At 44.1% G+C, this 13,969-nt stretch overlaps 1 protein-coding gene across 2 annotated transcripts in view; it reads left to right on the top strand.

Annotated features, from left to right (window-relative positions):
• The window catches only part of MCUR1 (mitochondrial calcium uniporter regulator 1), a 59,668-nt gene that overhangs the window by 21,277 nt on the left and 24,422 nt on the right, over positions 1–13,969 (top strand). For both annotated transcript variants that reach the window (XM_077269917.1, XM_077269918.1), the window contains 2 exons: positions 3,244–3,315; positions 6,401–6,454. In XM_077269917.1, coding sequence (XP_077126032.1) covers positions 3,244–3,315; positions 6,401–6,454 — 126 coding nt within the window. The remainder of the gene's footprint in view (positions 1–3,243; positions 3,316–6,400; positions 6,455–13,969) is intronic.

The raw sequence follows: 13,969 nt of genomic DNA, 5'->3' as shown, positions 1-13,969 counted from the left end.
TCAAATTCAGATCTGTTCAGCCTGTGGTGTAGAAGTGTGGGGTCCATATTTACCAAATAATCAATGATTTTTAGATGTTACGGTATTATTTTATTATGTTTTAAAGCTTAGAAGCAGGAGAGGACAGAGGAGAAGCTTTGTTAGGGCTGAGAATGACCAGGGGTAGATGGTGACTGCAGAGCAGATGACAGGCCGGCAGCTCGGGCCGTATTCACACCAAATCTTAACACCGATGCAACTCCTCAAATGTAGGGAGAAAAATAATCTTAACATCCAGTTCATGTATTGTACAAACCAGGACTATGAAGCGGAGGAGAGTTTGTTATAACATCAGTTACAGGAAGCAGAACCCATCACAGGGACTCTGCAATACCACACTGTCATCCCATGTAGTGGAAATAAAGACAGTGACGTCCATGAAGTGGTGGAAGGCGGCACAAGATCGGCAATGGATGACACAACTGGCTATGTGACCTGTGAATATGATCGGCGCTGGTGGCTACTGGACTCTCCAAAGATTGTGAAAATGAAGAAGTGACTTTTCTGCACCTTCTGGTCCAGCGCCATCCTTTGTGTATCCAAGAAAACCAGACATTGTAAAAGTGAACAAAAATCAGATAGTAACTCAGGTGGAACCGAGCACCATGACAGCCGTACATACACAAAAGGAAATGGCCATTGCTAGTAAGCGCTTATGGACAAGATCACATTTCACCCACTAGAAGGGACACATTGATGATAGAAGGCCAGTGTAAAAACCTACTATTAATTGTTTGATTAGTTCATATTTTATAGAACGAGGATTTAACTACTGTACTATTCTTCTTAATCACTTCATAAATGACATGTTTAGTGATATAATAGAAAAAACTTCCATGTATAAATAGGTCGTAAAAATATTGGTTCTTTTAATCTTGTTTTTAACATATAATTATACGATTATAATTATATAATTATTTTATAATATTATTATATTTGTATAATTATAATTATAAATACGAGACTGTATTTAGAAAACCACACTTGAGGATATGATCACCTTTTATCTTTTGGCTTGTTCAATGAATACAGGTTGAAAATGCTGCGCAAGTTGTGTTATGATGATTAGGGTATGTGCACACGATGCAGATTTAGTGCAGAATTGGTGCAGATCTGCAGCAGATTTTTCTGTAGCAGAAACGCTGCAGAACTGCACTGTGATTTACAGTACAATGTAAATCAATGTGAAAAAAAAAAAGCTGTGCACATGGTGCAGAAAAATCTGTGCAGAAACGCTGCAGATTTCAAAGAAGTGCACGTCACTTCTTTTGTGCAGTTCTGCAGCGTTTCTGCACCCTTCCATTATAGAAATAAAAAACGCACTAAAAACGCATAAAAAACACAGCTGCGGATTCTGCCAGGAGATGCAGATTTTGTGCAGAATATTCTGCACCTCTTTTCTTACGTGTGCACATAGCCTAAAGATGTATTCATTCTGGCACTTCGGTATTTGTTTTTTGTGTTTCTTTGTTACATATAAATGTTGAATTCAATAAGTTGTAATTTGAAAAGAAAAAAGGAAGAAACTCACACAAACCTAAAATCAGATGATTCAAGGCTTAAAAAAAATACAAATTTGATAGATCCCAAGTTGAATCCCTGTACAAATATAAACAAGGACACAAGTAACACACATGCATGTTTTCACAATTTAAAAAAAAACGTTTTTTTCAGAATTGCTCATCAAATTTTTTAATTTGATTTCTCCAAAACAAAATATAAAGAAACATAGTCTTGTGACATCTCAAATGAAAGCCAGTACCGTTCTGAGAAAAATGATGCCTCTCCCAACTCTTTATCTTAATTCTAGCTGAGATATGATAAAAAATGTAAATCCATACCAGGCCAAAATTCGCGCTTTTTTGAGATTTAGAAATCTGTAAAAAATTAACTGATGAAGAAAAAAATTCTAAACTTTTAATTTGTAATTAACTAAAGTTGTACTTCATAAAAAACAAAAAATAAAAAAAAATCTAAAGACGTCAGGTAAAAAAAATATTCATATTTGGATCACTTAATATGTAATGACCCGTATTCAAGATTGCTTTCGGGTAGTTCATTAACTTTTCAAGTGCTACTCAGGAAATAATGCAAAGTGGAATGACAGGATTGAAAAAGTTTATTTTTTACCTCCTAAAGTTTGATAACTTTTGAATGGGCCGCTAGAGCCGGCAGACTCGAAGGCCGTTATTTGGCCATGAATTGCCATAGCAAACATCAGGACCACACGATCAAGATCTCAGGGTGCCAATGGGGTTAAAGAGGGAGCCCCCACACTCTGTGAACCGTATAGATGCCGTAGTAACTATTAATAGCAGCATTTAAGGGGTTAAACTACCATAGTCGGTGCCAACACTGATCATGGGTGATGCAGAAAGTTGTCAGCTATAATATACAGCTGACCGATATAAGATTATCACCTGTCCGGGGATGCTAGCGTCTTATATTGCAAGTCAGTAAAAAGACGTATTGGTGGTCACTAAGGGGTCAATATACAGTGTATTCAAAAACAGGCTCCCCTTTGAGCATACTAAGAGAAATATTATTTATTTCCATCTTTTCATCATTTGTACATCATTAACATGTCTATCGACCCTGTGAGTTTCCTAAATCAACAACTTTTTTTTTTCTTCTTGGTGCTGTAATTTTAATGTTGAGAACATACGGTACAAGTTGGAGAATTTCATGTGCTCAGTTATACGAGTATATAACCATATTCTTTTTTTCTATAAAGATAACAACTTTGAAACCTCTTCAAACTATACATTCATATTCCTATTGGGCTCCATCTCCCCGAACAGACCCTCCGTGGTAAATTGTGAAGCAAGTGAGCTTGTTTTCTATTGTGGACTTTGCCTTTTTCCATACAAGAGATTAGTTTACTTTGGCTATGTCATATATTGTGAAAGCAAGTGAAAAAATTGCAAGGTCAAAGATGAAGGCCCCCCATATGGATGATAAACGGAGTGTCCGTCCGTACCTGGTTTTGTAAGATTTGTCATAAATTGCTTACATCAACTCCACAGTGACAGAATAATGAAATTATTGGTGTCCTAATTATTTTATACTGCAATCCCAATAAGCATTATTGGTCCTGACAAGCAGCCTTTCTTCACAAAACTACATATACATTCTGGTCATGCTTATATGAGCTGCAGCAATACTGCTTCTTTACACTGATCCTTTTTTTTTTTTACCGTTAAGGATGAAATTACCAAAGTCCGTGCAAATAACAAACTAGATTTTAATTTGGAGAAAAGCAGAGTAAAAGAAATGGTAAGTATTGCCTGTGTGGTGTGTAAAATCCTTGAATTGAGAATGAGCTGTTTCTTGTAATCCAGGAATGATCTGCATGGAAATTAAGTTGCATATGATTATTTCAGTAAAATGTTAACTTTTGTATTAAGCGTAATCCCTTAAAAGCTAATAAAACCGCGTCCTTCTTTATTATTGGGAAGCTCTAGGTTGGACCGGAAGCGATTTGTCATGAAAACATTTTATTAGAAGGTAGCGTGCAGGTTTTACAAATATGAACGATACTCTACGTGGAAAAAGACAAGGCCGACAGTTGGGACTGAGTAGGGGTCCCCGTAGCGGAGCATGGCCTTAAGGCTGAGTCACACATAACGATATCATTAACGATATCGTTGCAACGTCACGCTTTTGGTGACGTAGCAACGATCCCGCTAACGATCTCGTTAAGGTTACGTTCACATTTGCGTTGTGCGCCGCAGCGTCGGCGACACAACGCACAATGCAAATGTAAACGCATGCACAACGCAGCGTTTTGTGACGCATACGTCCATTTTTGCATGGTTTTGGGCGCAGAAAAAACTGCAACTTGCTGCGTCCTCTGCGCCCTGACGCATGCACCACAGTGACGCATGCGTCACAGAACGCAAGTGCAACGCATGTCCATGCGCTCCCATGTTAAATATAGGGGCGCATGACGCATGCGGCGACGCTGCCGGGCCCGAAGCTGCGGCGCCGAACGCTAATATGAATGTAGCCTATGTGTGACAGCGACCAACGATCAGGCCCCTGCTGGGAGATCGTTGGTCGATGGGAATGATCAGGACCTTTTTTTGGTCGCTGATCACCCGCTGTCATCGCTGGATCGGCGTGTGTGACGCCGATCCAGCGATGTGTTCACTTGTAACCAGGGTAAATATCGGGTTACTAAGCGCAGGGCCACGCTTAGTAACCCGATATTTACCCTGGTTACCATTGTAAAAGTTAAAAAAAAAACCAGTACATACTCACATTCTGATGTCTGTCACGTCCCCCGGCGTCCACAGGGTTAAAACTGCTTTCGGCAGGAGTGCTGCTAATATGCACGCGCTGCTGCCGAGAGCTTCCCTGCACTGACTGTGTCAGCGCCGGCCGTAAAGCAGAGCACAGCGGTGACGTCACCGCTGCTACTGCCGGAGCTGACACATTCAGTGCAGGGAAGCTCTCGGCAGCAGCTCTTGCATATTAGCAGCGCTCTTGCCGAAAGCAGTTTTCACCCTGTGGACGCCGGCGGGGGACGTGACAGACATCAGAATGTGAGTATGTAGTGTTTTTTTTTTTTTACTTTTACAATGTTTAACCAGGGTAAATATCGGGTTACTAAGCGCGGCCCTGCACTTAGTAACCCGATGTTTACCCGGGTGCTGCAGGGGGACTTTCTGCATCGTTGAAGACAGTTTCAACGATGCCGAAGTCGTTCCCCTGATCGTTGGTCGCTGGAGAGAGCTGTCTGTGTGACAGCTCCCCAGCGACCACACAACGACTTACCAACGATCACGGCCAGGTCGTATCGCTGGTCGTGATCGTTCGTAAGTCGTTTAGTGTAACGGTACCTTTACACCTTGGTTGCACTGCTGGAGGAGTAAGAGCGTACTCTTCTTGTGATTTCACTTGTGTTCAGCTGGGAATTTCTAATTTGACCAGAAGCCCTATTGGCATCCTCATAGTGTGATCTCATACAGTGCACAAATAACTATTGAGTAACAAAGTGTCAAAATAATGCTTCAATACAGTTTAATAAATATTAGTCCTGTTCGGTACTGTTCGTTATGACAAAATTCAGCAAAAATATACTCTACAGTGCGTAACATAACATTGGACAAAAGCAAAATGAGGAAATATCCTGCAGTAAGTAAATAGCAATAGTACATGTAAATGACATGGGGTACTTAGTCGACACTGTTTTGATCAAAAAAGCGTAACAGTGATCCCGCCACGACAAGGTGTACCCAAACAGGATAGCCTCTATGTGCCAGCAGGCATTAATAGACCGGGGCAGAGCAGGATCCAGGCCTGACTGTTTAGACACCTGGAAAGCTATATAAACTAAATGCACAGCCCAAAATTTACGGTGCATAAGTAGCCGTGCCACATGCTGTTACCAATATAATTATTATGGTGGGCGCAAGCATTGGCTGGCCGGTAATCTCTCACTGCTTTACCAGGAGCATCTGATAAAGCCTGGAAGAAACCATAAATATCACACGCCTATGGCTATGTTCACACAAGTCGTTTTTGTGGCTTTTTTTATTGCAAATAAGAAACTGCGTTTTACAGTATCAGCAAAAGCTGTGAGATTTCAGAAATCTCATGCACACACTGCTGTGTGTGAACATAGCCTGTCTGGCCCTGATTGCAGCTATCACAACATAGTTGCCATTGCAAAGTGGCTGAATCAACAACACATGGCAAGAGTTTCTTTCATCTAGTGACAAAATGTCAAACTAAAATTTATCTACAGAGAAGACCGCTAAGGCCTCTTTCACACTTCAGTTGTTTGGCGTCAGTCTAAAACCGTCATTTTCCTCAAAAAACGGATCCGTTTTTTTTTCCGACGGATCCGTTTTTTTCCCCATAGACTTGCATTAGCGACGGATTGTGACGGATGGTCGTCCGTTCCATCCGTCATGCGACGGATCCGTCAAAATTTAGCGGACGTCATCTAGACATTGACGGTCATTGCAACGTTTTTTGTCTCCGTTGAAATGACGGATCGCGACGCATCCGTCGCGTCCGTCATTCCATAGAATGGCCACCTATGGGCGACGGATCCGTCGCGACCGTTATTTCGACGGATCCGTCGCCCCAATCCGTTTTTTCAATTTTTTTCAATTGCGCATGCTCCAAAAAGTATATACAACCCCCGAGTAACGGATCCGTCAAAAAAACGGATCCGTTACATCCGTTTTTTCAACAATTGTGACGGATCCGTCGATCCGTCACTTTGTCGGAAGTGACTGACGCCAAACGACTGAAGTGTGAAAGAAGCCTAAGGCGCTATTTTTATGACTAACTGTCCTATGTTATTTTTTAAGGCACCTATTCATACATGTTCCAATTTTTCCAATAGTATGCCGACAATGAGCGGAAACTTGTGGAACATCATACAGAAATAGTAGAAATGGTAAGTGCTGCATTTATTCATAATAAGCAATAACACAAACTTCTTATATACATTCATCAGAAAATGAAGGGACCACATTAAGTATCAATTATAACTCGGTCAACTAAACTTCCGGGATCTCAGTCTGTCCAGTTAGGAAACATACGCGACTGTGAATCAATGTCACCAGCTTTGCTGCAAAGGAAAGTGCCAACAAATGCACTGAAGAGGATACTGTAAGACAACCTAAAAAAGGAATGGTTTTACAGATGGTGGCCACAGATGGTTATCCTCATCCTTACTGACTGATCCCTCTTGCCTTTTGCCAGTTTACTTGTCACCATTGGTAGTAGGATGTAGTGCCTGCAGGTTATTCAGGTTGCACAGGCAGTCCAGCTCCTCCAGGATGGCACATCCATAAATGTCATCACAAGACTGATGTGTCTTCCAGCACAATCTCAAGAGCATGGAGCAAATACCAGGACATCGGTTGTTACACAAGGAGAGTTGGACTGGGCATTAGAAGAGCATCAGCCGATCAGGAGGTATCTTCTCCTTTTGAAAGTGCTTCTCCTGTTCCTCCTTGTGCAGAGTCCTTACTGGTGTTCATGTTTCTGACCAAACTGTCATAAAAAGAGCCCATGAAGGCCCATCATCCTGTACTGCTACCTGACCGAACAGTCCCGTGACATGCAGCTAGATTGACATTCACCAGAATTGACAGGTCCATCATTAACATCCCGTTCTGTTCCTAGATAAAAGCAGGTTCACACTAAAGACTAGTGACAGGCGTGAAAGAGTCTGGAGACATAATCTGGTATGATTAATTTGGCGGTAGGTCAGTAGTGATTTGTGGAGGCATATCTTTGAAGTGTATTGAAACCTTCCAGGTGATAGCCAATGGTCTTGTGACTGCTGGTAGGTACTGGGATGAAATCCTTAGAGCTATTGTCAGACTTTTTGCTTGTGCTATTGGACCCTGGGCTTCCCCTTGTGTAGGTAGTGCATGGTCTCATATGGTGAGAGTGTAGGAAATTCCTGGATGACAAAGGCATCGATGCCACAGACTGTCCTTCACATTCCCTAGACCTGCCTGAATCTAATTTAGAACCTCTGAGACACTATGTACCTGTGGATCCAGCACCGTCAAGTAGAGCCACAGACTGTCTAGGAGCTTACAGATGACCTGATCCAGGTCTGCTTTTGGATCCACCAGAACACATCCTCTGTCTCATCAGGATCATGCCCAAATATTGTTGGGAACACATTCAGGCATGTAGAGAGGCTGTAAACACTGCTGAGTTACATTATTAACTGATAACACAGTGTAGACTCTGGTGACCCTTTTATCTTCTTATTATCACATACCATAACATAGAGGAAATCCTTAAAATACCAAGAAGTGACCACCAGGTGCACTGTGCAGGATTACAGTGGAAACCACTGCCAACAATAGATGAAAAGCAAAGCAATACAGTGTGGATACAAGATAGAGACAACTATACACCCATGGGAATTGTGAAATATATCTTTTATTTAATGGAATCAATATTATCAAACAAATTTATTAAAATATACATAGATATTAAAACCGCAGGGTAAAAAACTCAAATCCTAGCTAAGTCCCCATAAAAATGCGAAAAAAAAAAAAATTGCTTGCAAGTTATTGCTGCAATATGATAATACACGTGGAATAAAAATTATAAATGGTTAAAAAAATGTGAACTAATGATATATAAAAGTGGCCAAGTGCATCAAAGTTATAAATTTATAAATGAATCACTCAATAGACCAGCTCCAAACAACCTATAAGGAGCATATTAATGTGCAAACAGTGCCTCACACTCAGGTGTTGGTTGCTCAATCAGCTTAAGCTAAGAGCAGTATAAGACCCAACCTGATACCATAATGTGCAAAAAAAGTGCTTGAAAAAATATATATCTGCAGCAATGTCACATGCATAAATACCTGGGGGGACACCCAGGGTGTGCAGGAAGAGCCTATTGTCCCCCCAGGTATATATATTTTTTCAAGCACTTTTTTTGCACATTATGGTATCAGGTTGGGTCTTATACTGCTCTTAGCTTAAGCTGATTGAGCAACCAACACCTGAGTGTGAGGCACTGTTTGCACATTAATATGCTCCTTATAGGTTGTTTGGAGCTGGTCTATTGAGTGATTCATTTATAAATTTATAACTTTGATGCACTTGGCCACTTTTATATATCATTAATTCACATTTTTTTAACCATTTATAATTTTTATTCCACGTGTATTATCATATTGCAGCAATAACTTGCAAGCATTTTTTTTTTCGCATTTTTATGGGGACTTAGCTAGGATTTGAGTTTTTTACCCTGCGGTTTTAATATCTATGTATATTTTAATAAATTTGTTTGATAATATTGATTCCATTAAATAAAAGATATATTTCACAATTCCCATGGGTGTATAGTTGTCTCTATCTTGTATCCACACTGTATTGCTTTGCTTTTCATCATGAGTTACATTATGAATTGCGGAAATAAAATTGGATCTACCTCTGAAAATATTTTACTTTGATTTTCATTGTTGGAATCGACCTATCATCTATTCATTATTAAATAGTGGTAAGTTATCGTGTATACTTTTGTTTGGAATCCAGCCCTCATTTGGATGATGACTTTGTTTCCAATCCACCATTGATTACCGTATTTTTCGGACTATAAGACGCACCGGACCATAAGACGCACCCCAAATTTTCAGAATAAAAATAAGGGAAAAAAATAATGTTTCAAATGGGGGTACGTCTTACAGTCCGAATTCAGCTCACCAGTGAAGGGATCGGCACAGGTGGAGAAGTGGTCACAGGGGTCTTTCGGTGGTCCAGGCTGGTGCGTTGGCCTCCAGGAAATCCCATCCCAGGCTGGTGCTCTGTGCTTGGGCAGGGGTGGAGGCTCTGTGCTCCGGGGCTGTGGTTGGGCTCCGGGGCAGGGGCTGTGCTGTGGGCAGTGGCTGGGCTGCGGGGCAGTGGCTGGGCTGCGGGGCAGTGGCTGGGCTGCGGGGCAGTGGCTGGGCTGCGGGGCAGTGGCTGTGTGCTGGGCTGCGGGGCAGTGGCTGGGCTGCGGGGCAGTGGCTGTGTTGCGGGGCAGTGGCTGTGCTGCGGGCAGTGGCTGTGCTGCGGGGCAGTGGCTGTGCTGCGGGCAGTGGCTGTGCTACGGGGCAGGGGCTGTGCTACGGGGCAGTGGCTGTGCTACGGGGCAGGGGCTGTGCTACGGGGCAGGGGCTGTGCTGGGGGCAATGGCTGTGCTGCGGGGCTGTGGCAGCAGCTCTCTGGGCTCAGTGGGGGCTCCGACAGCATTTCGTCAAATCCCGGAGGCCCCCCGCTCATCCGTTAATGGCATGTTGCGGTGGCCTCCGAGAACATGGGTGCCGGGAAAATGGCCGCCGGGCTGGCGCACGCTCAGATTCAGATCTTGTTGCCGAGATCTCGCCCCGAGATCTCGGGAGACGAGATCTCGTTGACGAGATTTGAATCTGAGCGTGCGCCTGCCCGGCGGCCATTTTCCCGGCGCCCATGTTCTCTGAGGCCACCGCAACATGCCATTATGAGCGGGGGGGCCTCCGGGCTTTGACGAAATGCCGTTGGAGCCCCCACTGAGCCCAGAGAGCTGCTGCCGCAGGACAGCCACTGCCCGCAGTACAGCCCCTGCCCGCAGCACAGCCGCACCAGCACCAGCATGGGAAGGGAGGCTGCATTGGGACCGCTGCCGCTGAGCCATGATCTGTTAGTATATTGCGACTACAAGACGCACCCCCATTTTCCCCTAACACTTTTGGGGAAAAAAGTGCGTCTTGTAGTCCGAAAAATACAGTAGTCATTTTGTTCTCTGTGAATCTTACAAATTATATCTGTAACAATTTTCAACTTGAATCTTTTGTTCAAGGTCTGATGTATGAACTAAGTGTTCCCTTAAAGGGAACCTGTCAGCAGGATTGTGCCAAGTGACCTACAGTGTCAAGTCGGTTATACTGATTAAAATGATACCTGGGTTGATTAAATCCTTTTTTTTCTCTAGTAGCCTTCCACGACAGCCACCAGGAGGTTGTCTCCATACCCTAATGGGGGACAGGAAGCACAAGAGGTTAAAAACCCCTCCCACCTCCCATTAACCAGTGCCTTTCCTGTCCCCCATGGGGCATGGAGAGGTTCCTGGTGCACTGCGCGGCCGGCTCTGGCAGTGTACCTTATATATTTTTCTTAGCCGGGCATTGGTGGTCGGGCTCCCAGGGCTTCCTCCTCCGTTATGCTCCCGTCTCTTCAAGATTCGGGACCGCATTCCCGGTCCTCCTGCGTCCTCGTGTGGGGATAAAGCTGGCCGGTGAGCCCATCCCGGAGGCCTCCCGGAGCTCTCCGGCGTCTCCCCCTCCTGTGCGCGCTGTTCGGCGACCCGGAAGTCACGTGATACTTCACTTCCGGGTCGGCGCTCCTGCATATGAGCGATACCTTCCAGCGTTATGGATTACCGAACGGCGTGTGAGGCACACTGCATCCTCGCACGCCTGCCTGGGACTGCGGAGGGGGAGGGGCCACATGCTGGTGCAGTCTTATTTTCTATATAAGCTGCGAAGACGTCTCAGGTAAGCCTGCTTAAGCATGGATTCGTCTTGCCCTGCAGCTGCAGAGCCCAGTGCTCCTCAAGCCCCAGTAAGTGTGGCAGAGATGGGTCCCATTTAAAGGTAGATTTAAGTATACCTACTTATACTGCTTCCTCTCTCATTTCAGGGAGACAAGCCTGGCCATAAAACCGTTACTAAACGCAAATGTGCCACCTGTAATGTGAAAATGCCCTTAAATTGGGAGAAAAAGTTGTGCCAACCCTGTACGGACAAAGTAATCCGGGCGGAACACCCTTCACTTATTGAAGAAATACGTTCCCTGGTTAGGCAAGAGGTCCAGACCTCTTTGGCCACGTTCGCCCCCCCTCCACCGCCACCACCATCCTCACCTGGTCCATCGCTTCCCAAAAAGAGGAAAATCCAGGAATATTCTGGGTCAGTCTGAGGGTTCTCATACATCATCTTCAGTCAAATGGGAAGATGTATTACCCCATAAATCTGCAGGAATCAGGAAATATCTTTTTTCCTCTGAATACATTGAGGAATTGGTGTCTGCAGTGAGGAATACTATGGGGCTAAAGGAGGAACCGGTTCCTCAGTCTATACAGGACGAATTATTCGGCATACATACTGAAAAACAACCTGGTTTTCCTGTACATAAAAGTATTATAGACATGATCAATAATGAGTGGGAATTACCTGAAAAACAGCTAACTACCCCCTCAGACTTTAAACATCGGTTTTCTCTGGATGAGGATTCAATTAAATGGAACATCCCAAAAATAGATGTTCAGGTGGCCAGAGTGGCAAAAAAGACGGCTCTGCCGTTCGAAGACTCCTCCCAGTTAAAGGATCCCTTAGATAGGAAGATTGAGAGCCTTCTCAAAAAGTCCTGGGAAACGTCTACGTCGTCCCTCAGATTCAATATTGCATCCACCTGCGTAGCCCGCTCTCTCCCGCTGGATAGAAGAGCTAGAAAATCACATCTCTCAGGGTACTCCGAGAGAGGAAGTGTTGGACTCTGTTGTGAATTCCGTCTGGGCTCCCTCTGGTGGCCTTTAGCGATACTGCGGGTCTGGAGCTGGGCTCAGCTGCCTCATTTCCTGCTATGCTGGTTCCTATTTAACTCCACCTGGACCTGTACTTGTTGCCTGCTGTCGTTGTATTCAGTACTGGTTCTGACCTCTCCTGGATCTCCCTGGTGACCTGTCTATTTCTGAGAAGCTAAGTCTTGCTAGTTCTTTTTGCTCATTGTTTCCTTGAATATGTTTCTCAGTATATGATGTGTTCAGTCCAGCTTGCTTATATGTGATTTTTGGCTTGCTGGTAAGCTCTTGGGTGCAGAGTGCGCCCCTCACATCGTGAGTCGGTGTGGGGGTTCTTGTACTTTCTGCGTGGATAGTTTTTGATAGTTTCTGTACCGACCGCACAGATCCCTTGCTTTCTTCTGTCTATTTAGTGTTAGCGGGCCTCATTTGCTTAAACCTGTTTTTCATTCCTACGTTTGTATTTTCCCCTTAACTCACCGTTATTATTTGTGGGGGGCTGTCTAAACTTTGGGGTTATTTCTCTGAGGCAAGTGAGGCTTTGCTTTCTCTCTAGGGGTAGCCAGTTTCTTAGGCTGTGAAGAGGCGTCTAGGTTTTTAGGTAACGCTCCACGGCTGCCTTTAGTGTGTGTGGATAGGTTCAGGATTGCGGTCGGTATAGTTCCCACATTCCCGGAGCTAGTCCTACTATTCAGGTTTACCTATCAGGTCAGTTTGGTGATCCTACCACCGGATCATAACAGGACTCCTTGCCTATTTTACATAGAGCAACTGGGTTTCTAGCGGACGCCTCACTGGAATCCATCCGTGTGGCTGCCAGATCTTTGGTCCAGACAAATTCAGCCAGAAGAGCTCTCTGGCTAAAAATGTGGAGTGGAGATGTCACTTCAAAAATAAAACTCTGTTCCATTCCCTTTAAGGGTGACTATGTGTTTGGGCCCTCATTAGACGACATCCTAGAAAAGGCCACGGACAGAAAGAAAACTCTTCCTGAACAAAGACCTCCCAGGAAATGTTTTTTTCGAGCCCCCAGTCCCAGCCTTCCCAGGTTAAGGGAAAAGGAAAAACTGGAAGGTGGAGTTATGCCAAGGGGAAACCTAAAAACATCCTTATTCCCCAACAAACACAACAAGAAAAACAATGACTCCGATCCGGTGGGGGGGAGGCTTTCGAACTTCATTCACTGTTGGCAGAATATCTCCAGCAGCCCTTGGGTAGTGAGTGTTATCCAACAGGGTCTTCTGATAGAGTTCGATGCGTCTCCTCCCAGGATCTTAAGAGTCACCTCCCCGTCATCTCGGGAGACTCAAAAACTGATGTCAGGGTTACAAGATTTATTAAACTCAAGAGCTATTTCAATGGTCCCGGTAAACGAGCAAGGAAAGGGGCATTATTCTTGTATTTTTATGGTAAAAAAGCCTTCCGGGCAAGCTCGGATCATAATAAATCTAAAAACCCTCAACAAATACATTACTTACCGCAAATTCAAAATGGAGTCGGTAAAAACAGCCATTCCTCTGATAGCTCCTCATTCATATATGGCAACAATAGACCTCAAGGATGCCTATTTCCATATCCCAATACATCCTCGTCACAGGAGATATCTAAGATTTGCGGTCCAGTTCAATCACAAAATCTTACATTTCCAATACAATGTTCTCCCCTTCGGGATCTCCTCGGCCCCAAGGGTTTTCTCCAGAGTCATGGCGGAAGCCGTATCTCATATCAGGAACCAAGACGTCGCTATAGTGCCGTACTTGGACGACCTCTTAATAATTGGTCCTTCCGCCGAAATTCTCAATCAGAGAATCTCCAAAACTCTGAGCATCCTACAGCTTTTGGGTTGGATACCCAGTCTGAAGAAGTCTCATCTATTTCCATCAAAGGTGAT

This window comes from Ranitomeya variabilis, chromosome 6 (genome assembly GCF_051348905.1).
Source record: "Ranitomeya variabilis isolate aRanVar5 chromosome 6, aRanVar5.hap1, whole genome shotgun sequence".
NCBI classification, from domain to species: domain Eukaryota; kingdom Metazoa; phylum Chordata; class Amphibia; order Anura; family Dendrobatidae; genus Ranitomeya; species Ranitomeya variabilis.
Note: the sequence above shows the minus strand (reverse complement) of the source record. Positions and strands in the feature narration are given on the sequence as shown.